Source organism: Lycorma delicatula, chromosome 3 (genome assembly GCF_047948215.1).
Source record: "Lycorma delicatula isolate Av1 chromosome 3, ASM4794821v1, whole genome shotgun sequence".
In the NCBI taxonomy this organism is placed as follows: domain Eukaryota; kingdom Metazoa; phylum Arthropoda; class Insecta; order Hemiptera; family Fulgoridae; genus Lycorma; species Lycorma delicatula.
Genome location: NC_134457.1, coordinates 217,557,608 through 217,583,001, shown reverse-complemented (window position 1 = coordinate 217,583,001; position 25,394 = coordinate 217,557,608). Strand labels below are relative to the sequence as shown.

The 25,394-nt window shown below is 32.9% G+C and overlaps 1 protein-coding gene across 1 annotated transcript in view; it reads left to right on the top strand.

Annotated features, from left to right (window-relative positions):
* LOC142321310 (glutamate receptor ionotropic, kainate 2) overlaps window positions 1-25,394 on the top strand; it is a 520,894-nt gene that overhangs the window by 473,781 nt on the left and 21,719 nt on the right. The window contains exons 15-16 of the mRNA XM_075359304.1: window positions 2,474-2,638; window positions 24,790-24,890. Coding sequence (XP_075215419.1) covers window positions 2,474-2,638; window positions 24,790-24,890 — 266 coding nt within the window. The remainder of the gene's footprint in view (window positions 1-2,473; window positions 2,639-24,789; window positions 24,891-25,394) is intronic.

Here is a 25,394-nt window from a genome sequence, read left to right as displayed (position 1 = left end):
CCCTCATGAAACACTTTTTTTTTGTTCTCCTCTTTATTCCCGCCCCCCGGAACCGGATTCGCAACGAAACATAAACTAGACTCCGAGGGGTGCCATAGCCTCTAACAAACTCGAGTTCCCGCTAGATAGCTGGGACTCGGTCTTTATTCCTTGCCTCTAATGGCGAACCCCCGAAAGGATCCTTCACCGGGACTAGGTCTTACTTTTCACCCAACGGTACTGCAAGGGAGTCCCCAACCGTTCATCGTAAGCGGATGACCGAGACCTCCCACCCCCTCGCGGATGGGGCTGTCTCTCAGAGACACCATGATGTTCCTACGAAGAACCAGTTCCAGATGTCGATGGAGCCACCTTACATCCCCGACTCCTTTCTTTTTCCTGTTTAGCTTCCGGTAACTACCGTTTAGATAATTCTTCAGAGGATGAATGAGGATGATATGTATGAGTGTAAATGAAGTGTAGTCTTGTACATTCTCAGTTCAATCATTCCTGAGATGTGTGGTTAATTGAAACCCAACCACCAAAGAACACCGGTATCCACGATCTAGTATTCAAATCCGTGTATAAATAACTGGCTTTACTAGGACTTGAACGCTGTAACTCTCGACTTCCAAATCTGTTGATTTGGGAAGATGCGTTAACCACTAGACCAACCCGGTGAGTTACATCCCCGATCCCTAGCCGCATGACCATGTAACTTGCAGGATAAGCACCTAGGGTCCTGCTGACAGTCCTTGTGTAAATGGCCAGCCTTACCGCATGTGAAACAGTGGCCGCTTCTGTCTGTACCAAAATAGAACTTTGCCCTGTGGCCTGGATTCCAACATCTGAAGCGAAAGTCGTCGGATGTACGCCGCACCACACGACAGACCACCCACCAAAACTCGCCCATCAGGCAGTAGTTTGTCCCTCATGATTGGCGGCACTGCCAGTGTAACCACCTGAATGAAGACGTAGGCTGGCCGCATTGACAGGACATCAATAGTGGCCGACTCAGCTATCGTCTTGCGAAGCCTCCCCGAAGAAATTCATCCTGTGATGTGAGGGCATCCACGTCCTTAACCAGGACGTGGGCTCTTCTTTCGCCCCTACCAGCCAGGTGCGTAGTAGCACGCTCCAAATTTTCGGCAATATCCTTGCTGAGTTGGTCCGCCTTGCCACTGTCCGACCAAACCCGTAAGTGGAGGTCCTCTCGTTGGCCCTGCCGGACGGAGAGGACTCCGGTTTCTCCTAATGAAACTGCCCCTTTCATCGAGCGGAGAAGATCTGCAAAAGTCCGCCTTTCCGCCTTAACCATAACTGCAGTAGTCGGCGGACCCGCCGGTCGCTTCTTACCGGCCAGCATCGATGATGATGATGATGATGATGATGCCGGTGTCAGATAAACGAGAAGGTATTTTCCCATCCCTCCTGCGTACTCCACGGAGTGAATCACTTATTAGTAGTAATTACGCTCACTATTCATGTTAATATTTTAATTTTTCTCGTTAAATCACTGGTATTGGAAAGTTGGTACCACGCTACGACAAATGTCTGAATCGGAGTGGCGACTATTTAGAGAAATAGCGTAACTATGTAAGTACTTGTAAAAAATAAATGTCTTTTTTATTTTCACTGTGGTTTTAATTTCGTGACCGATCGGGCCTTGAAAAAAATAATAACCCTCGTAATATTTGTATAAGCAAAACTTAAAAACTATAACGAAAAAATGTGGAATTTTATTGTTTAATTCTTTCATCTGGAAAATTCTGAGTTTGAATCCCGGTCTGGCTTGGCATTTTTCGTGCGGTACAAGATTCATTTGTTATAAAGTAACTTAATTGTGCGTAAGGGCCTGACGGCGGCTGGAAGAGCTTTTTCCTCCCCATAAGGAAAAAAAGCCTATTTTTGCTTTGAAAATAAATATCATAAAATTAGAGTAAAAAGAAAAATAATGCGTTTGTAAAGCAGTTATTAACATTTCAAGATATTTCTTTAATATTTAATTTATCATTTATGATTAAGTTTTCAAATTCATAAAATTATTCAAAAATTTTAAATTCTGTAAATGGAGAGAAATGTAATCCTAATACAATTTTTTCGTTACATGTTGTAGGAATAAGATACAGTTCACATCCTTTAAGTTTACGAAAGAGATCAAACTTCTTAGTAAATCCCTAGGCAATATGAGTAAACCAATTTCCGTAACTTTAAAAAACGATTCGTGATATTTAAAGAAAAAAGAGATTGTTATGATCGACAGAAATACAATATTATTTACTGTCCTAATGTAAGAAATTAGATAGGAATTTTGAGTCAAATTCATGTAAACAAATAGCTTGAACCCGGATATTTTTTTAAAAAATAAATATGACACTGAAATATAATCTTGAAATCATTTACTTTGAATATAATTAATTGTTAGAAATAAAAATCATTACTGTGTATTAATATTACATTTTTTATTTTTGATGGAAATTATTTTTAATTACAGGATCGCCCTGGAGAGATAAGATTTCTTTAGCGATTCTAGAATTACAAGAAAAAGGAGTTATTCAAATTCTTTATGACAAATGGTGGAAGAACACTGGTGATGTATGTAACAGAGATGATAAAAGTAAAGAATCAAAAGCGAATGCACTTGGAGTTGAAAATATAGGTAAGTGTTTGTTTGCGCTTAAGAAATAAGAATATTAAAAATATTTCATTATCTTAATTTTAAATTTTTCTGACTTTAAATAAAATTTATGAGATTATAGTAAAGAGATTTTAACAGCGCATGCGTGAAAACGTCCAGGATGCTACTAATAACACAAACTAATGGATATAAAAAAGCTAGTCGAAATCTATTCTTTTATTTTTCTTAAAGAATGTTTTCCCTTAATGGTTAATTAACACACAAAACTAGAAGATTTGTGATATGAATATAATAATTAAAAATTTCAACCTGTGAATCATCTTATAAAACCGGATATCGAACACAAAATTCTGGTTCAAAGGCCAAAATTGAAAACTTTAATCCAAATATCACTAATTAGTCACAGAAGATTGGCAGAATGGAAGTTTTCTTCGCTTCATCCAGTCATTGGACTTACTTACAAGTACAGAATCGGCTAAACGAATAAGACTTATCAAAAAAAATTTATCAGGCTTTATTTTTCAGCTAAAAAGAATACCATTTAGTACAGTACAATTCCACGTAATATAATTTAACCAAAAAAATTTTGTTTATTTATTTAGCCGACCCCGATAACAAATAAACTCTCTCTTCTGTTCTTTGTAATAAAGAATGAGTTTTTACTATGTAAAAATTTCATCACTACCTGGCCTATATTCTAACGGGGAACATTTTGGATTTGGATGCGAGGCGGAGATGATACTTCTCCTTCACGTAGATCATTATCACTCTTCTTCTTACGTCTAGTCATAAATAAAAGAAAGAGAGACCCTAATAACAAAATAATAATAATAATTAGGTTATTAATATTAGTTAGGCAAAATAATAATACTTACCACTATTTGTACATACTTCTAGAACTATTGCCGTACTCAATTTATGTACAAAAACTCCTTGTTGAATCAACTCCAATATTCGATTTTACACGTCGGTATTCCGATATTGTTTTATACACTTCACACCTTCGCCGTATTAGAAAAATTTTGTCGATTACTGACGGTCGGTCGCTCCGTTTCTGGAAGAGTAAGAAAATCGATTAATATAATCTAATTTAAGATTACGCGAAATTATATTGCGTTTCTCGATTAAAATAATTCTCCGTTTATATATTTAACATTTCAGTTACGTGTATTTGTATAAAAATAAAGTATGATGAAATCGGTATGATGTCTTATATAAATACCTAGTCTTTACGTAATTTATATCAATTAGAATGTCTGTGGATACGCTTGTACCAATGATCGCTTCCTTTTTTTTTGGTCACTCCCAGAGGGATCGGTACAGTTTTAAAGCATTACCTCAATCGTTCCGGAGTGTCGTGGCATCAGATTGACCCACCCTGATTTGGACTCCCCCCTGAGAGGCTCCCATTAGGGTCTCCCCTGGATCATACAAACAGCCCGACTTCCGCTTCTGGATATCCCAGATGCCCCTCCCCAGGACAGCTGCCCTTGCCGGCCCTAACCTACTAGATTCCAGGCATGCATTTTGCGGCATGCAAAATGGAAAGGGCATCTTTCCTTCAACACGCCCTCTCATACCATCAGGGTCCTACGAGTCATCATCGGAATCATCCCGACTTTCCCTCTCTTGTATGCGGGCGAGCCAAGGTATCTTAGGCAAGGAGGCTGCCTACCTGATCCTAGATAGCAATTTACGATATAGAAATCGGAGATACGGCTTTTACTTTTTTATTTAAACATTTACTAATATAGGCTGTCCTCTTTAGTTTAATATTAGATAGTTGTTTGTTTAGTTAGAATAGACCGTACAACAAATAAAATAATAGTTCCAAAAATTATGCACTCTCTTCTTTTGATAAAACTTTTATTAGTTTACGGATTGAGAATGTACATCAGTAAAAAAAAATTAAGCAGAATAAAATAGAATTTATAACAAATTTCCGTGAAAATTTTTCTTTTCCATATTAACCATTAACCGGGTAACTACACTCCGTTATCCGTCGTTGTATTTTCACTATTTACAAGCGAAAATAAATTTTAGTAAAAAATATCAAAGAATTTACAATAAAAATTAAAACAAAATTGTACACAACTTTCACTGAGGTTTTTTAAATTTTCAAACGGGATGTCTCGTTTCCTCTATTCATCGGGGATAATATTTTTGATTTACTGGCTACGGATAATATTTACTGAAAGATTTTAGAGGAAAATAAATATTCTATTCTGAACGGTACATAACAGTACTTTATTTACCGCTGAAAGATGGTGATTGATAGCATAATAATAGGTACTACTCTGTAAATAAAAAAAAAACATCCCTAGCATTTTCCGGAACTGATAAAAAAAACACGATAAAACCTTGGTTAAAGTAGCGTCGTAAAATATATAATTAATTATATAAACAAAAAAATTCCTTTCGGCGCGCCGAGTAGATTTCACCGGGACAAAATAGGGGTAGGCGAACTCTGATCGTACAAGCTCTATCAAAATTACTTTCCATGTTTTACGGACACTATGTTTTCTCGTTAGATTACAAGCTATTGCTAAATTTAGCAAAACTTCCTTATGATTTTTCCTGAACTGTTTGATAACACATCTATTTGAGAATTACCGGGAGATTCTAGGTTTGTCTCTTTGTATTGATAAAAAAAAGAATTTTTTTCAGAAAGTTTTATTTAAAAACATGTATAACTTAACAACAGTAATGTTGAGAAGATGATTTAAAGGTACAATAGGCCTACATTACCGACATAAGTAGGTATTACTACTTACGTTAGATACCCTACCTTGTTTGATTATACGGAACTTTTCTTCTAAAGTCTAGGCATATTTACACACTTTCATATTAAGCAAAGATAACACACAGAAAAATCAAACTTTTTGGCAATAAAATAACGTCACTCGCAAAATTTAAATTATACACAGTACTAGTCACGGTAGTTTAAATAAATTCACTCAATACGACAATGGATCCATATGTACACAAGTTTCACATATTAAGCATATGGGAAGGCTGTTCTTCTTACAATTCCAACAATATTTTGGTCATCCCTTGCTGTAAGGGTTGTTCATATCAAAATTGTTTCAGAAAAGATTTTTAGGTAATATTTACATAATATTTAGATATTAAAATAATACTAATTAGGTAATATTTAGAACTAACGACCACTTTAAACGGATACGATCCTGTGCCTATTAAGGGAGCTATGATATTTTGTGTCCTTGAAACACCATTTTTTCTGAGGGCCCTTGCCCCTCATCCAAAGAATAGTAGGAAATTTAAACGAATTCAATATTTAATAAGAAAACTATAGCAATATTTTGTTTTTCTGTTTATTTATTTTTTTTTTGTTTTGGTCAACCCTTGCCGTAAGGGTTGGTCATATCAAAAATTCTTTCAGACAGACGTTTTAGGTAATGTTTACAGAACTAACGCCCTATTTAAATCGATTCGATACTGTGCCTATGAAGGGAGGTGTGATTTTTTTGTCTTCGAAATTCCATTTATTTCACCCCTTGAGCCAATTGTTGGCGATATCAAAAAACTTTACTTAAATAAGTTTCAGGTCCTTATTCAAAGAATAGAAGGAACATTAAACGAATTCGACATTTTACTTAATAAGAAAGTTATAGCGATATTTTGTTTTTTCGAAAAATCCCCAATTCGTACCTCATGGTCCGATTTTGCCCAGTAACGAACTCGATCGAGATTTTTTGTCGTTAAATTTTATGTATCAATTTGAAAGTTTTTGGCGCAAACTTACGGCAGTTATTGAGTCCAGAAGAAAGTGAAATATATAGATATTAATATTGATATATATATAAACATTTGGAGTGACGGTGGTTTGGGGATGTGAATCGCAAAGATATGTGGACATTTTTCCGGAAGTCAAATCATAGTACCCTTTACAACAGGTAGCTTTCTTATGAAATCTACCTAAAATAGATTAATGAATCCTATATTAATATTTAAAAATAATAAGACGAGTTAAATAGAAGAAGACGCTAAGTAATAAACATAAAGTTCAGAAATAAAACATTTTAGAAGAGAATAATGGAAATCGTTTGAACAAATACTTGTAAGCGTCAAAAGAAGATGCACCAAACTCTGGGTATGTAACATTAAAATAATTATAAATACATAAAACTCATCGACCGAATAATATTAATTTTATATCATTACATTTGAAGCATTCTGTAAAATTAGAAACATTTTATAAAAGGAATATCTATTAATTTTATTTTATAATTGGCAGGAAAATTAATTAAACTGGTGGATATTTATTAAAAGGCCGGTTAAAGTACAATAATTCAGTTTCTTGTAAGCCAAATTATTGTTGTAGCGTTACGAGAGAACAGTTTTAAGTTGTAACGTTCGCTAAATATAAGGTCTGTAAGATTCAAATTTGCGGATGCAAATGTCATTCTGACCTTTCAGTGGAGCCTCAGGGTATTATACTCTTTAGTCAGGAATACCTTTCAAATTAAATAAAAGAAAAAAAAAAATTAGTTTTATTTAATCAAATAATTTCATACGGATATTTTTCACTAGATAATTCCTTTTTAAGCAATAAAAAGATAAATAGCATATAAATTAATAAAGTGTATTAACCAAATGTTCTACCGCACAGAATTAAATTTTTATTTAATCCTTTGTTTTCAGATTTCTTCCCTCAGATTAATTTATTTCAACATATTACGTGAATGGTTATTAAAAACAAAACAATAGGTTTTTATCCCTTACAACATTTGAATATTCCTTTTGTTATAATTACCTACCTACCTTGTTATAATTAACTACTGTTAAAAACACAATAGGTAATCATAATTGCGGAAATTATCGGTACCGGTGGTATGGTACATTCATTTATAATAAATGATAGAAAAATAATATCGAATTTTAAACGGGTAATTTTCTTACTTTGTTTGAACTCTTCTTCTTAAATATAAAATACTAGCAAACCTCGCAATGCTTCGCTATTGCTAGATTTGAGTATAGATATACATTAAATGAACACAGTTGACAGTTTCATAAAACATTAAGAAATAGAACTTTACGGAACTTCACAAAATTTAACCTTTCCCTTTTCCCGTTTTCTCTTTTTCTCTTTTCCCCTTTTCCCCTTTTTCCCTCTTCCCTTTTTACCTTTTCCGATTTTTCCCTATTTCGCTTTTTCCCTTTTCCGATTTTTCCCTTCCATTTTTCCCAATCTCACTTTTCGTTGCTCGTTTGCTTCTGATGAACGGGCTCGAACATTACGTTCTCGATTGGATTCTAATCACGCTTCTCGTTGCTCGTTTTTTCTGATGCTCGTGTTGCATTTTTATTTCGTGCTTGAGACGTAGAACGACCGATCGCTCGTTTTTTGGGAGGCATATCTACACAGAAATGGCGTTGAAATTGGTTGAAAATTAAAATGTCGGAATCCAATGTTCACTACTATCGAAAGTCTTATATTTTAATTTTTTAAATAACAGATTTAAATTAAGTACGCTATCATTTTTAAAAATATAAAATCACCTTTATCTTACAATTCTAAGTCTGGCACCCACATATGAACTCCTCATATGAACTCTTTTAAAGTATAATATTATTTTTAAAAATATCTCATTTTATCATAATCTAAGCATGGTAATTGTAGGAGTTAATCGGAAAAGTTCGGGAAATTTCGGATAACCCCGAAACACGTTTTTCATAATTTTTAACGGGATAACTATACACCAAATTACACCTCTATATCTCTATTGGTCCCCGAGATATAAAGGCTTCATACTCCTAACTTACACCATTTTTAGTTTATTTTAGGATTTATTCGGAAAAGTTCGGAAATTTCGGAAAACCCCCGTATTTTACTAACTCAGAAACCTTCCCTGGCATGCGTCCAACCATTCCCCAAAGTTTAATCGCTATCGGATGAACGGTTTAGGAAAGCATAAGAGATATACAAACAGACAAACATTCATTTTTATATACATAGATTTTTCTAAAAAAAAACAAACAAATTCATTTTAATAATAAATTCATTTTAACTTATTAAAAATAATATAGCATCGGTACTACAGCTCTATTATAGGTTGTTTAGACTCAGTGCATGTTATTAAAAATTTATCTAAGAAAGAATTCAAAATTTAAAGATCTTTCTATCAGTTCACACTCGGCTCCAGTCGACTGCACTGGGCGGCTCAGTACAGTTCACACAGCTCCTTTCGGATGTAATAGGCTCCTGACGATTCAGCGGCTCCGTACGCTACATTCAAGTCAGCCTAGCAGAGATGCGTCCTGAAGGGCAGCCAACAAAGAAGTGGTGAAGAAGAGCTTCTACTCAAACTTTCCCTTAAAACTTACAATTAAATTACTTTAAATCAGCAATTGCAACTCCTCCGGAGAAGGGGGCGCAATGCTCCCTCCATATAGTTAGTGCCCCGTTGTGTCGTATTCCTGCTAGCCTATGTAGCGTTAGCACCGACAGGACTTCAGTGGACGGTCTGAAGGGGAATTACGTCGGGATGACAGGTTTCAAAAGCCTAGCCTTCCGCGGTCGGCCCATGAAATGGGTTCGATAATGCTGGTTTAACAACGGATTGGAATGCAATTAAATCAGTCCTTAAAATCAAAATATAAAATAAAGATAAAAATTGAAAAATTAGACCCGTCATATAAAGTAAACCTTTAAAAACACGTCCGATAGAATCACCCAGCAGCAAGGGACACTGTCCAGGCTCTGCAATCCGAAGGGAGAATTTGCAAACTCCCGCCAACTTTGCATTCCATTCCATTCCATTCAAGTCAGTCTTCTTCCAGCCTTCTTCTGGCAATCTTTATGGATTCAACGTACATTCTTCAACGACGTATCATTTATGGAATCATTAAAAGCATCTATATACACTTATACGTAATCTTGTATTATTCATTCAAATATTAAATGATCAAATCTAATTATGAAGCGATAAATGTTTAATTATTATTTGAACCAGCGGTAAATATATAGAGTAATTACCCTAACCAAGGCGGATATTATCTCGATATAGGTAGGCTGTTATAGTCGCTGGTAATAATAGCTCTTTAGTTTTAAGAATATAAAGAAAAGTTTTTTACTATTATTTATTAGATTTAAGTAGCTGTTAAACATATCACGGTTAAAATTTAGCAGTCAAAACAGTGAGAAATTACGGTTAACTTCCAAACAATATTTCAAATTAAAACTTTACGATGTTAATGTCAGGTTGAAAATTGAATTATTCAATTATAAATGTAGATTTTATCATCCTAACCTAAAGAATACGATGCTGATAACGTTGCATACTCATTCCAAAAAAAAACATATTTACTTGCTTGATTCACATACATTCTTGATCAACATGTTTTTATCTAAAAGTAGGTGCGTGATTTTTAGGTGCTAGGCGTGATTTCTTTTTAGGTGCTAGGAAACGATTTTTCATAGGTTATAATGAAATTAAAATGTGGTAATCAATAAAAAATTATATTTAATTGACTGAATAATTTACAATTGAATTTTTTTTTTTAAATGCTGTTTAACAATTCAGGTGCGTGAATTACACGATGGCATATATTAACGGTAATATATCCATATAAGCATAATTTCGTAAAATTCTGATAGTAATCAATATTTCGGGATAAGGATATGTCATAAGAACTTAGTAAATGGGTCTTTAATAATAACCGGTTTTGGAATTATGGACCGTAAAAAAAAATCTAACAAAAAATAAAAAAAATTAATTGAAAAAAAAATCATAAAAAATAGAAAAAATATTTTTTCGAAAATCTCCGTTTTAGGTTCCCCAAGTCTTATATTCGATAAGTTACTTTCGTTTGAAAGACTTGATATAAAAACTGCATTGGTTTTATCAATATTTTTTTTAATTAAAATTTTTACTTTTTTTAAAAATCCTTTTTTAAAAGAGTATTTTTACACTTAGTAACGATTTGTTTTAGAGATCTATCAAACTATTTAAAATTTTCAAAATTATATGAACTAGAGAGTATATTTTTATTTTTTTGCATACAAAACTACTAAAAAAAATTTAAAAATATTTACACGAAGGCGTTTGAAACTACAAACCATAAGTATATGTATGTTTCTGGAAAAATAAACATTAAGAAAATATTTTTAAAACAATTCCAGAAATAAAAATTGACTTTTCACTAAATATCATAAATTACACAATCTTCAAAATTAATTTTAAATCACGCGCTTCAAAATTAACTGTTTTCTCTACAACGCACATTTTAATCTATAATTGTGCAACGAACAGTATTATTTATTTTATTAAATGTAATTGCGGGTATTAAAATGTTGATTAATGTATCAATTTATCTGCTTTATTTGACTTTACAAAATCCCACAGTAGATTTTTAGCCTCTTTTTTATATTTCTTCATTTAGATTTCTTATTTCAAAGATTTCACTTTAAAGATTTTTTTAATTATTGTTTTAGGGTAGGATTCCTAGTAATAGCTAGTATTAGTTATTAAATTAACGGTTAGGTTAGAATTGTAATGAAGTTACAATTACTGTATAATAGGTAACAATTATAAGCTCAGCAGAGTCGATTGAAAGCAGTGAATACGAATTATCATAGATGATTTAACAAAGCATAAGTCTAATTGCCGTAAAATCGGATGATCTAAAGTCCGTAATTTTGAATTATTGTTAATTTTGGCCAGGATAACCTTCCCAATAAATTTCAAATTATATAAATTTTTTTTTAGATAAGAGATTTAGAAATTATTAACATGTGATGATCGATATTAGAGTAGACGTGTAAAAAATTATTCCAAGATAAGAAAGTAACAGAACCATTAACAAATAAAGTAATCATTTATTGAAATTTTCTTCTACAGTAGAAATAAACGAGAAAAAACTACCAGGTCCTTTCCAAACCTAACCGTTATGTACAGGATAAAAGTAAAAATTAAAGATTTTTTTTATTTCTTTATAATTTAAAACTCCTACTGAATAAGTTAAATTTTAATCATTAATTTCAATTTTATTCATCGAATTTCGGTTTCACTGTGTCTACTGTAAAAGCTAACGTGTTGTAAACAAATTGGTACGGTTCAAATAGATTTGTTCAAAATCTATTTATGTTAATCTATTAATGTTTAAGCGTCAATATCTAATAATAATTGTAATTTAAAAATACGTAATATTATGATCATAACATAGGCTCTAAACATTGCTCAAGATATTGAAACGAAATATGCTTACATTTTGCTTTTATACACGTTCGCGCAAAATTCATATTTGCTTGTAGGGAGACGCTTCCACATTTTGTAACACCAAATAAATAGAATCGAAGCTCAAGGTTACGGCTATTTTTTCTCGTTTAATTCAGCTGTATCATGGTTAAAAGTTAAATTAAAAACAAGAATAGTTCATAGTAAAACAAAAAAGGAAAATGTTTAATACACTACTTAATTAGTTTATTTTTAACATTTCAGCCATAAAAATATATTGGATTGTTACCCAAAGACGTACACAAATATGGACGACTAGGAAATTCTTTAATAATGACTAAGTAAATATTATCTTACAATAAATTCAATCTAATATTCAAGCAGTGAAAGCTAATTATTTATATAAAGGGAAATTTTTTTATTTATGAAAGTGTTACTATAAATGCTTCAGTTTTGCTTTTTCTTTGCGTTAATACACAAACGAATTTGCTGGATCAGAGAGCAGGGTTATCAATCAATGTGCGTATTTAGAGATAAATAGAACTAAATAAATATACAAATTGCGTTTATGAAGCAAATTTGCAAAGTAAAAAAGGATTATCAGTATCTCTTTAGAGAATTATACTAAAATAAATATAAGCTTGTAAAATAAATAAATAAATGCCAGAAGAAAGTAGATTATTTGAATTTAAAAATGTAACAGAATCAGTGTAAATCTATTCGCTAATGTAGCTAAATCTATTACGGAAACAGCAAAATAGCCTAAATAAAATGTAATGTAGTTAAATTACTGCTACATTTTAAAGAAGGTACATATATATACTTAACTGCAACTGTAGTTCAGTACTTTACAATTGGACTATATAAAAAAAAATTATATATATGAAAAAAAAAGGTTACAGCAGAGTTTCTGAACTTTGTCGAGACTGATTTAAAATAATTAGAGACCACAGCAATAAAATTCATTCCTGATAAAATATAAAAAATAAAATGAAGAATCTAATTGGGCGTACGTTGTAGTTACCTTAGTGAAATAAATAAATAGTCGTTCAATGAAAAGTTATAAAAACGTAAAAAAAAACAAAATTAAAAAAAAATTATTATGTTGGAAAAAAGCTGACAACACAGATGTAGGACTTTCCCGTAACACGGTTTTTTCTGATACACTTCTGATAAAATGATAAAACATTTATCATTTTTTTAAATACAACATTTTATGTTTATTTAATTCAATGATTCTACCTAAAGCGCGCGCGCATACCGTATTTCATTTGCACGGTTGTGGCGGCACTAGCGGTCACTTTAATTTAATTTTTACACTTTAAATATTATTCAATTATTTAATTCTACCGCTCACCTGTGACGTCACAACATAGCAGTCGACTACAGCAGGAGTCCGGGCGCTAAATGGGATGTAGGGTATGTAAGCGGAGTGGCTGGGTTAAGACCCCACTTTGATGAGTAACAAATTTGTAGATCCAACGAGATGCTAATAGAAAAAACTGCAATGAAAAAGACCCATTGTACTGCCTTCAACAATGTTTCAAATTATTAATATTTTTTTGAGTGGGGGTGCAATTTAGCAAAAAAACGTTTTGCACAAAAGATGTTTTTTTTTTTATAATTGTTCGTAAAAACATTTTTTTTTTAATGCAACAAAAATCCTTCTACAACCCTTCAAAATTATAACCAGTTTTAGGGGTGGGGATGAAGTCCAGCAATACATTTTTTTTCACAAAAGTTGTTTACTTTTTCAACATTCACAAGATTATTAAAAAATATGCAAAATCTAGAGACGATTTCGTTTTTCTCCCTGCATCCCCCACCACCTGACCTTTTTAATTCAAATTTTAATAGCATTTATGCCCCTACTATAGAAATATTATAGCCAAGTTTGGTGAAAATCAGTCAAATAGTTCTGGAGATATAAGTTGATTTACACGTCAACATACATACATACATACGCGCGCATTTTGTCGCGGAAATTTCGTTGTCATTTTTCGGTTTTCGAGGGTCCTTAGGGGTCAATTCGTCAAGATTCAGTAAAAACCGGATTTGCCCAATTTTGGCCGATCACCATACTTTCCCTTCTATATAGCTTGTCGCGGAATGGCTTCGACGGCAGGTGGTAATTACTCACCTTACGGTGGTCCTGAGAAGGGCTTTGTCGTCGAATGGCTTCAACAGCTCATAATTCATAACCTTGTGGTGGCCTTGAAAAAAGCCATTTTTGCGTTAACTCTGAGAAGAGCTGTTGGGTCCGGAAGCTCGTCTCCGGACCCAACAGTCAGGATATCATCTCTATCACAGATATCTATTGGTTTGACTCCGGCTATAATACAGACTGCCTCCCGCGAGACTATTCTGTAAAAGCCAGCAAGAAGAGTCGCTGGGCTCGCAGCAAAATGTCCGCACAATACCTAAAAGCCATGCGGTGAGCCCAGATAGGCGCAGCATACAACATAATTGCTTTGCTGACACCTTTGTACAGGATACGCATGTTACGGTAGTTCAAGCCCCATTCGAGACGAATGACTCTACGGATTCCAGAACCCCGCAGTGTCGGGTCGGCGTCGGTCGTCCTTCGCCGGCGCGGCCGAGGCGGTTCTCCCCGAGTGATCCCACGCTGGGCCGACTACTGCTGCTGAGTCCGCCGGCCAGGGCGATTGAAACCCGGCGAGCTGGAGCGGGGAGGTAGCAGGACCAGCGGCCGCTGGTCCGCGTCCAACGACTCCCTCGCCTGCCGACAGGCCTGCTGCTCCGGCGGGAATGTTGGCTTCCGCCAGGAGGTCCCACGTTGAGCTGGCCAGGGAACTTCTTTTGTCCCTTCTTCCATCTTCTTCTTATTCTTGGTCTTCCCCAGGTGGTGGTCGACGATGAATTGAAAATTCACATTCTCGTGCACGCTCTTTTATTGGAGCCTGAAAGTGGTGGGCCGCAGCGCCGGTATGGTGGGAGAACTGGGCGGTCATCTCGCGCGGCGGTAGTAATGCTTGTATCCCCGCGTCCGTGTACTGTGCACCAGCACACATTGAGTTGCTATAGTGTACGTCCGCCTATTAAATTAGGCACATATGTGGTAACAAGCTGTAGCTGCTATGTAGACGGGAAAGTAAAAATTATGGTTGGCATTTTTTTACCTAATTTAGTTGTTCAACATACATAAAACGTTTGTTAATTTTTTACCACAAATTTAAAATTTTTAATTTTTAATTTACTCTAATGTAAACTTGTAAATTGTTTATAATCTTTTTTTATGAGATTACATTTAATAAAAAGAAGTAAACTAATAAATAATTCTACTTGTAACCTTTCACTTAAGTCCGAAAACATGTTCACTCTTGATTTAGATAATATTACTAAAAGCTAACTCAAACTTTATAATTGGAAGTGGATTTTTTGTTTTTTCTAAAAAAAGTTTTAAAATATTTTATTTATTATTCAGGAGTAAAGGATTTCATAAGCCTAAATGTAATGTCCCGCCACAACTCCCGAACCCCAACTCCGATAGAATTCCGGATTTAATTGTAAAATATAGTCATATTCATGAAAAATCTTATAAAAATACAGAAATTTATTAGGAGTTATTCAGTCACAAATCGTTTTTGTATACGCTCGCACAAATTTTTTTTGATATTTCCAAGTGCAACCACTGGTGTTGGGTAAATTTTATATGCGTTTTAATTTTTATTATTATACATTGCATCCTGCATAAATTATTTTTCGTAAAATGAGTCCTGCTCAGATAAAAATGCTAAACCTGACTGAGATTCAAACCCAAGAACTTATGAAGAAAAGACTGAGGTTCTACCATTTCAACATGAAAATTACGGAGTACTAAATAAAAACTTCGTAGTAATTTATAGATAAGACTTGAATTTTATGTAGGAACAGAAAAATTGGTGTTTCTGAATTTCAAAAGAAGTTCTCGAAATGAGTCGTCTTCCCGCAAAAATGAGTAAACATGTCATTTGATGCAATGATGTATTATATTACATCGCTAATGACTCAAGAATAGATTGCACAATTTAAAAAATATAAATCAAAAGAAAATTTAAACTATCTTCAAGTTTATTTTTCGGCAGTTAGTATTACAAATGTAGAAATTATTTATTCACGCAAAAAAAAAGTACTTTCGTTTAATTTATAATAATTACGAAGTTACCTAGATTAATAATTAATTCTCGGCCTTTCAACCCGTGGTCCCGGGTTCTAATCCCGGTCAGACATGGCGTTTCACTGGCTAAAAAATTATTGACATTTTATTTCATCCTCTGAACCAATACCTAAACCTCAAGTTAATTGATTAATTACAGGGATAAAATAATTATTCAGCTAAGTCCAAGAATTTATGAGATTAGATAATCTGGTCATACAAAATTACAAACGGGCAATAAATTTATTTTATATTGCAAGCAAGTGATATGAAATAAAAATGTTAAAATTTTGAACAGGTTATCGAATTTTAATATAATCATATCTGTTATCAATAAATGTAGAAGGGAGTCATGGAGTTTTTATTTACACATAAGATACATTTTCTACGTCATAATTGATTGAATATTTTAATTTATAAAATAAACTGCTCTTAATTCTTTGCTTTTAAATTACTAAATTATTTCATGCCTTAACCAAATTTTCCTGATAATGTAAATGACTGCAAGAAATTTAAACTCAAAAATGATAGTTGATATCGCTAACTTAATAAACAGGATAGAAATTAGCGATTCAGTTTTTTGTAGATAAATAGATAAATCGTTTGTATTTTGCTCAGTTGCAATAAAATAAAGATTATTTTGGTAAATAAATATTATTTATACATAATTAAGATATATGCACTATTTAATTTATAAGAATTATTAATAAAAAGGAGGCAAACAACGCTGATGAACGACTGATCTAATATAATATTGGATGTTTCTTTATAAACATTGTTACTAAGATAAGTAAAAACAATTGTATATAAAAAAATATTCAAAACACGGATAAAATACAAACAAAAAAACATGCACGCGTGCGCACACAAAGAGAGAGGTTCATACACGTACTTGGTCTTGCTATATCTTTATTGATGAGTCCTACCGTAAAAATTCGCTTCATTGAAAGAGAATTTGTATAATAAAAGATTATAAAGAAAAATATGAGAATTCAATCATTTTTCGTAGACCTATCCATGAACTCATATCTTTTCTCAACATTTTCTTTAAAAATCTCAAGAAAAATAAAATAAAATTAACCTACATCGTCTTGTATTTAACTTCCACTACAGGAATATATCAAAACGTGTAGTAAAATAAAAAAAATATGCCCTAAATCACTGTTTTAATAACTAATACATTACCATACAAATTTTTGCGTTTTACAAGTAACAGTTTCCCAGTTATCGACCACTTTTCAACGTATATTAAGAACCACAACCGTTACTAATGTAAAATCTGAAATGAAACAAACTCATTCCCATAAAAAAAAATGCTTAGCCTTTACAAGCATAATAAGCATTAAAGCTTAGTAAAAAAAGTGATGAATAAAGTGGTTTCTTATTGCTTTCTGCGTAGAATCGATTATAATACTGTGTATCAATCTGCTGAAACGAAGGAGATATTCAGCCCCACAAATGATACCGTTCTGTTCACCACAAGGACCTGCTGTTTAAAGGACAATATTGTTATCAAAGAAAGTAAAATCCGACTTGTAAAACATCCATTCTCAGATACTTTACTGCCATAAGAAAAGTTGACTGATTGTGTACAAAAACATTAATTCCAATTCGTGTATCTTTCCTGCATAAAATAATATATTAGAGTAATAATATATATTATTAAATATATTATATATATATATATATATATATATATATATATATATATAATATAATATATAATATATATATATATATATATATATATATTAGAATAATATATTAGAGTGTCTTCATTAGTTAGACTTTCCAGTTTTTAAGCAATGGCTAATTCATAAGGAGTAGAATATTTATTTTTACCAACAAATACATTTTTAGAAATTAAGTTAAATTACATAATTCAAGTGATCCGGGAGTAGACCATTCTAATTTTTTATTATTATGAAAAGAGTTATTGATTAATATGCGATTTATGCGTTCACCGTTGAATATGAGATAGTAGAAGAGTTAATGCAGAGTCGCAAGGATAGCCGGCCCAGGGGAGCAAAATAAAAAAAAAAACTGCAGCTAGTAGAATATTTACAGTCCTCTTGTAAAATATTTCCTATATTATGTCAAGGCTTTTGATTCGGTAAGGGGAAAAGATCTACGGCGATTCTTGAAGGAGATGGGCTTTCCTGTTCATCTTGTTAATCCCATTCGGAACCTATTTGTAAAAAAACAGCGTGGTGGTTAGACTGAAAATGAAAAACCAGAGCTCTACTATTAGTTTAGAGGAGTACGACAGGGATGTATTCTGTCTCCGACCTTATTCAAAATTTACGACGAATATATCATGCGGAATAGCCTGAAAACCCGATATGGAGGTGTAAAAATAGGAGGCCGGCGTATAACCAACTAAAGGTTTACTGGAAATACGACCCTGTTTGCAGGCTCTAAAATTGAAATGAAGGAGCTCCTCAACCTAGCTGAGGTATGAAATTTGAGGCAGTAGGGCTGAAATTTACGTTATGATTGTAGATACAGCCAACGATCTTCCAGCTAGTGATGCGCTGTGTGATTTCGAAAAGGTGGGCCGTTTTGTACATTTAGGATCTACAATCGATAATGTATGGCGGGGGGGGGGGGGGGGGGTTGTCGGTCGTAATACGAAAAAGAAATTGTCTTGGCAAAGAAGTCGCTTACCATGTTGACAGCTGTTCGGAAGGATAGGACATTCAGAGGAATTCAAAACCGGAGACTGCTTCAGGTACTACCTTTACCAGTAGTCATGTTCGACGTTGAGACGTAGTCTATGAAGGTAGAAAACTCAAAGAGAATTGATGAATTCAAAATATGGGCCTACAGAATAATTCTCCGCATCGCATGGGCGGAAAAATGGATGAAGAAGTCGATTATAAACGATCTGGGTTCACAGAGGAGATTGTCCACAATATGCTTCCAGCTCATCCTCCACTTTTTCGACCATATAATCCGTTGGCTTAATCGAGAGAAGCAGGTCACGCGGAAGACCGCCAAAAAGATGGCTGGACGAAATTGAAGAGGCGACTGAAAAAACGTTAGGCACATTGATTTGAAAGGCACAAGGCCGTGAACTGTGGTGAGAAGTTTTCAGCGGGATTGGAATGGTCAGCAGCTCTCAGTCATGATCGTTGATGATGAATAGTATAGTTTGAGTTAAAAAAAAAGAATTTCATTATATATACAAACACAGACACACGTCAAGCATCACAAAATTTACGTTAATTAATAAAACGTAATTTAACTGGTAGGAAATTCTTGAATAAATTACTAAATTAAAAAATAAATGTCTTTGTTACCCCAAATTGATGGAAAATTATGACACATTGTTCATAATATTACCCATTATTTTTTATCAAACTAGTCAATATAATTGCATTACTATCATCACCAATTCAACTTGTAGAAGTATCTTTCTATAAATAAAAAAATTAATTTCAAGAATAAAAAGACTAACTTTTCCAGAAAACTGGAAATCATGATGATATTCTGGCACTTTTTTCATTTTCTTTAATTTTTTTTTTTAATTATTTAATTTTTTTTAAATAAAAGAAAGTAATTAAAAAAATTAATTTATAAAACATTTAATCCTTTTTTTTTATAATAATCACTAAGTATTTTTCCTTAGAATAAGAAAAAAATCATTTAATATAACGCTTGCTGAATTCAAAAAATACATATCCCAATTAATCATTTTCATTACTTAATCTCATAAAGAGAGAAAGTAAATGAGAAAAGCCTGTTAAAAAAATATAAGGGAATATTACATAAATTGAAGGTGTATAATCTTTAATTGATTAAAATAATAATAAATTTATAAATAATCTAAATCTACTAACAGAAATAATCATAAACAAAGTGTAGAAATAAGTAATAATAATAATAATACATGATTTAATATTAAAACTACAGTTGAAAAATCGTAACTGTGCTTTTAAAATAAAACTTAAACAATGAGCATAAACTTCAGCTGCTTTTTTTTAAGTTTTTCTTTTAAAAAGGATGATATCTTTATTACAAAGGGATTATAAATGCACGAACGTTTAAACTAACATAAGAAAAATAAAATAAAAATAAAAAATGACATTCTTTTCTAAAACTTCTTTCGGTTAAGATCTTTTGTGTTTCACTATGATATAATATTTTTCCGCTTTTTAAAATTGAATACATTTATTTTTTATACACCTTTAAAAAACCCTACTGAAATTTATAACTTCCTTTTCTCATTAATAAATTTAGTTATATTTCTTACATACTTTTAAAATACGCTAATTTTAATTTTGACTGAATCTAAGCCTAGTAAATGTAAATAAAATTATGAAACAATATTAGAATATTTTCATTTACAATTTCTTGAGAATAAAGTAATAGTACATGAAAAAACGTGTACTTAAAATATAAATCTAGAATTCAATACAAATTTTGATTCTTAAACAATCATTACCAGCAGTTGTAAAACAAATTATTGAAAAAAAAAACAAATATGCCAAAAGATAAAAATTAAATATAAAATATAAAAATATTGTATGGATATTTATAAAAAAAAAATAAAAACTGAAAACTACGAAATAATCTACTTTCTCTACAAACAGTACAAATGAAAAGGAAAAATTAGGCCTCAACTAATCACGTGAACATTTCTTATGTAGACCAGTCTAGGAGGAGAGTTTCCATGTTGAATTCCTTAATTATGCTTTTTTCCACTAAAATTTCTTATAACGAAGTAAGTACATTATCCTTCGTTTACAAAAAGCTTATATGTGGGAATAAGAAATGAAACTTTAAAGTGTGTCTGATCATTTCTTTTACCTGTTTAGCGTCCGGGAATTACCGTTCAGGTATTACTTCAGAGGATGAATGATGATGATATGTATGAATGTAAATAAATTGTAGTCTTGTACAGTCTCAGTTCGACCATTCCTGAGATGTGTGGTTAATTGAAACCCAACCACCAAAGACAACACCGGTATCCACGATCTAGTATTCAAATCCGTGTAGAAATAACAGACATTACTAGGACTTGAACGCTGGAACTCTCGACTTCCAAATCAGCTGATTTGGAAAGACGCGTTCACCACTAGACCAACCCGATAGGTTGACCACTTCCGACCTGGCCTTTCTTTTTCCTGATGTTTCAAGAGCTGTTATCGTTCGCATTGTTCATGACCATTTAGGCTTCAGAAGGTTTGTGCTCGTCGAGTGCCGCATGACTTAAAAGAACGTCACAAAATACTCACCAGGTTGAAGTGTGTCTGACCGGGATTCGAACTGGGGACTTCCGGATGAAAGACCAAGAATCTACCCGTCGCCACACGATATTTTAGCTTTAAATTTCTGGATTTATATCTTATGTAGAAATAAAGTTAATCATTATTGTATAGGTTTAAAAAGATTTGTTTCTATTTGTTTTTTTTTTTTTTTACGTAATTTAGGTAGCATCGACTGCTATTGTTCATTTTACCGCTAACGAGCAGTGAAACTGCACTCAAAGTATAAACGTTATTTTATACGGAAATCAGTTTATTAATCTGGTTTATTAAAGCCAGATTAATAAACTGATTAATGATTAATCATTAATGATTTTATCATTACTTTATTTCAATTTCCAGGATACTACTGCCGGGATATTCCAAGGTACTCCATACATTCGTCTTGTTCGAGTCTAATATTTATTATTTTGTTATTTTTTAACATTATTGGTGAAAGAATCTTTTTTTTGATATAGATGAGTCTGAGAAATGCCATTTACGCACCCCCCTCCATAAATGGGTGAGTGTCGGACTCGAACGGGTTCGGCTAGATGTTATTAAGAGCCTATGTGTACCAGCACCCTATCGACTAAAAATCCTATCTCACCATTTCTCCTCCTCCGAGGTCGGTCTTGCAGTTTAAGCATTGCGCGGGCCCAGGAGGTGCCTTTAGTGCCCATGGGTCCAGAGTCCCCGTGCTTCATCACCGTCGCCTATCCGCACAAGTGCAGACACAGGACGGCTCCACAGGGGGCTGGCTGTCCTTCGCCCCTTCACCTTCAGGTCACTTTCTTCGCCTTCACCAAGTCTCAGGTCTTCTATACGTAACTCTGATTCCTTGCTGGGTGATCTTCAGTCTTCATACTGATCCGGGTCCTAAATCAGGCTCTATCCCATTTTCTAGCTTCTCTGGGTATAGTCTTCAGGATACTTGTTGCTAGGTTTACTACCTTGTCCCATTCCACTCTTCCTATCAACATGTATGAAACTGTTTCTTCTGGAGAAAGCCAGCTTAACTCGACATCTTTTCTGACCATATCCCACCGCTGGCATTGGTGGTGTGCTCAACGGTATCTTCAAGATCGCAGTACCTGCATAGAGGAGACGCTCTCCTGCCAAATCGATGCAGGTAGGCTTCAAACTCGATATGTCCAGAAAGGAGCTGCGTTATATAGAAACCTACCTCACTCAGTCCTCTCTGCACCCATACATCTATTCTCGGAATTAATGTACCTGTCCATATACCAGTAGGTGAGGTGTTCCAGGCGTCATGCCACTCGGCCAGAAGTAAGTCCTTAACCTCGGTCTCAGTCGCGCCAAGATAAACTCGCCGGACCATCAATGCACGCAGCCGGACCGGTGAAATCCCGGGAGATGACCTCAATAGCACTTCGCGAAACCGTGCGGCATGCGGCCGCAATGTTCAACGCAGCACGTCTTTGAAGCGATGATATTTTACCTACATGCCTTTTCTTTTCAAAACCCTCTACCCATGCAGGGACGACATAAAGTATGAGTGAAGAAGCCACCGTCAGTATTATACGTCGTCTAGAAGCACGAAGACCTCTGTGTGGTTACGCATAAGCTTACCTGGTAAAAAAAAAACAAAAAAAATACGACATCATCATTAGTTATTGATATTCATTCCATACTGATGACGATTATTTAAATGCGAATTTAGCTGTTGAGTTCTCTTTTACGAAAAAGAATTTTGAGATCTCTCTTAATTATTACACTTGAATAGCCGTTTTAGAAGAACGTTCTTTGTAATTGAAAAATTAAACTTAGACCTATGTATGAACTATATTGTTATATTAATATTGAATACCATTATATCTATATATAATGATATTCTAGATATTATTATAGATATAATCGAAAAGAAAAGCGATCAACTTGTTGAAATTAGGATATTCCCTAGTAAGCCTGAACTGTATTAACTTTAAATTTATAATTTTTATATCGGTTACACTCGGTCAGAATCGAAACTTAAAATCACAACCAGAACAGAAGATTAGAAGAAAGCTTTTGTACATATACCATTTTCAGAAAGGAAAATATCTGATGAATAGTAAAAGAATTATATACAAGTATTAATCCACTAAATTGGAATGGTTGTATTGAAAACGGAAACTAAAGATATCCAATGCAAAATGAAAATATCAAAATTTCAAAGAAAGGATGTCTTTAGGACGAAGAATTCTTAAGAGAAAAGGTTTATGAAGAAAGTTAATACGTTCAATAATTTTATTTTCCAAATAAACGTTGGAGTAGAGAGACGGATGCTTTTACGATTTAAGGAAAAAGGGTGAATATTAAAAAAAATGTGATAAGCTCTGAGTTATATGATAACCATGAAGCTATTAACAAAGTTAATAGAAATTTTTTTTATATCTACACGGGCTTACGAAATGGTTTTTTTTCGACGAGGGGGATTATTCTTCAAGTTTAACCACTTTTGAAGAGAAAATAACAGGGTTAAGTTGAGAATAATGAGGAACACCTAAAAAGGATAAAGAACTTCAATTTTTCCAGACGACTGAATATAAAAAAAGTTTAGGAAGATCAATAATACACAGAAAATGTTCTATCCCGGAGAACGGTGGAGGAATTTCAATAGTTAACACAGGGGACTAGCTTCGGCGGATAAAAAATTGTAATGGTAATAAGATGAGAGTCCATCAGGCAATTGAATGAACGCTTCATCCCGCATCTAGAGAACTGGTATTTATAAATGATTAACCTCAAATAACGTCGTAGGTAGGATCGAACAAATTGAATGGCAAAAATTATCCCCTAGAATTTTAAATCAGTATTAAACTTGATTTAACTCGTTTTATCAATATATTCAAACTCGATAGTTTAACTGTTGTTTTTCAATTTAACAATCAAAATTCTGTTAATATCTTTTCCCTAGAGAAATGAAATCAACCAGAGTCTCAAATAAAAATTGAAAAAATTTTTTCTCTGAAACTGATCATTTCGCGCACATACCTCACGCATAAAGTTGAAGTAAAAACATAGACTACATTAAACTATATAGCGGATAAAGTTCAAATCATTTGAAATTACTCAAAAAGATTTAATTCCTGTTTAAAAAAAAAAATCTGTTATTCATCAAGAACCGTACATTTCTTTTTATTACAAAAAGTACATCGTTAATGTATGTAATTTACTGTGTTATCTAACCAATATTTTGCGTTGTTTTTAAATATTCAAGCACTGTAAACTTCTAATATTTGTTTTATTTTTGTCTATAATTCTACTAAAAGACCAAGTTAAAAATTGCAGAGGTGAAATAGGTTGAGAAATAAAAGTAGTAGAAACGGTTTTGCCCCTCGTACGTTTAGTATTACAACTACATAATATTCGTACCCGGCACTCAACCTCCGACGTAATCTCTTTTTCTCTTTACATTTCTACATAGTATCTCTCTTTTACTCTTAAACAATGAGCGTACAATTCAGAACCGACTCGCCTCCAGGAATTCCAGCAAAAATTCTCTCATATATCACACTTTTATATACATTTTTCATTTATAACAGTGATTTTCCTTTATTACAGGAGGGGTTTTTGTTGTGTTACTGTGTGGTCTGGCTCTTGCCATACTAGTCGCTATACTTGAATTCTGCTGGAACTCAAAAAAGAATGCTCAAACAGATAGGGTAAGTATAAAAACCTTGATATTATATTTGATTATGTATTATTCATGTTAAAATAATGAGTTAGTAGATTTCAGATTCTATTTCTAAAGAAATATTTAATTAACAGGAGGAATATGTAAATATTAGAATATATATATTATTACAATAATTATTGTGATAAAAAAAAGTGGGAAAAATTAGAAATACAAAAACGTATTATTTATTTTATAATTCATTTTCCTTTTACGACTGCTTGAAACTGCTCCGCGGTTTTTCCTATGTACAACACTCAGCAGTCTCTTTTGTTTGCTTATGTATTTAAGCTACTTATGTCTTTTTAATGATTGTATTTTGAATGCGATCTTTTTTTTTATGTTTAGAAGGTTATATTTTATTAACTTTTTCAAAATGTGAAGTTTTTTCATTCAAGTTAACTTTGTTTTAATTTATATTTATTCGATATAGAATTGTACGATGAAAGATCTTTGTATAATAGTTATTTATTGATTGAACGAAGATTAATAT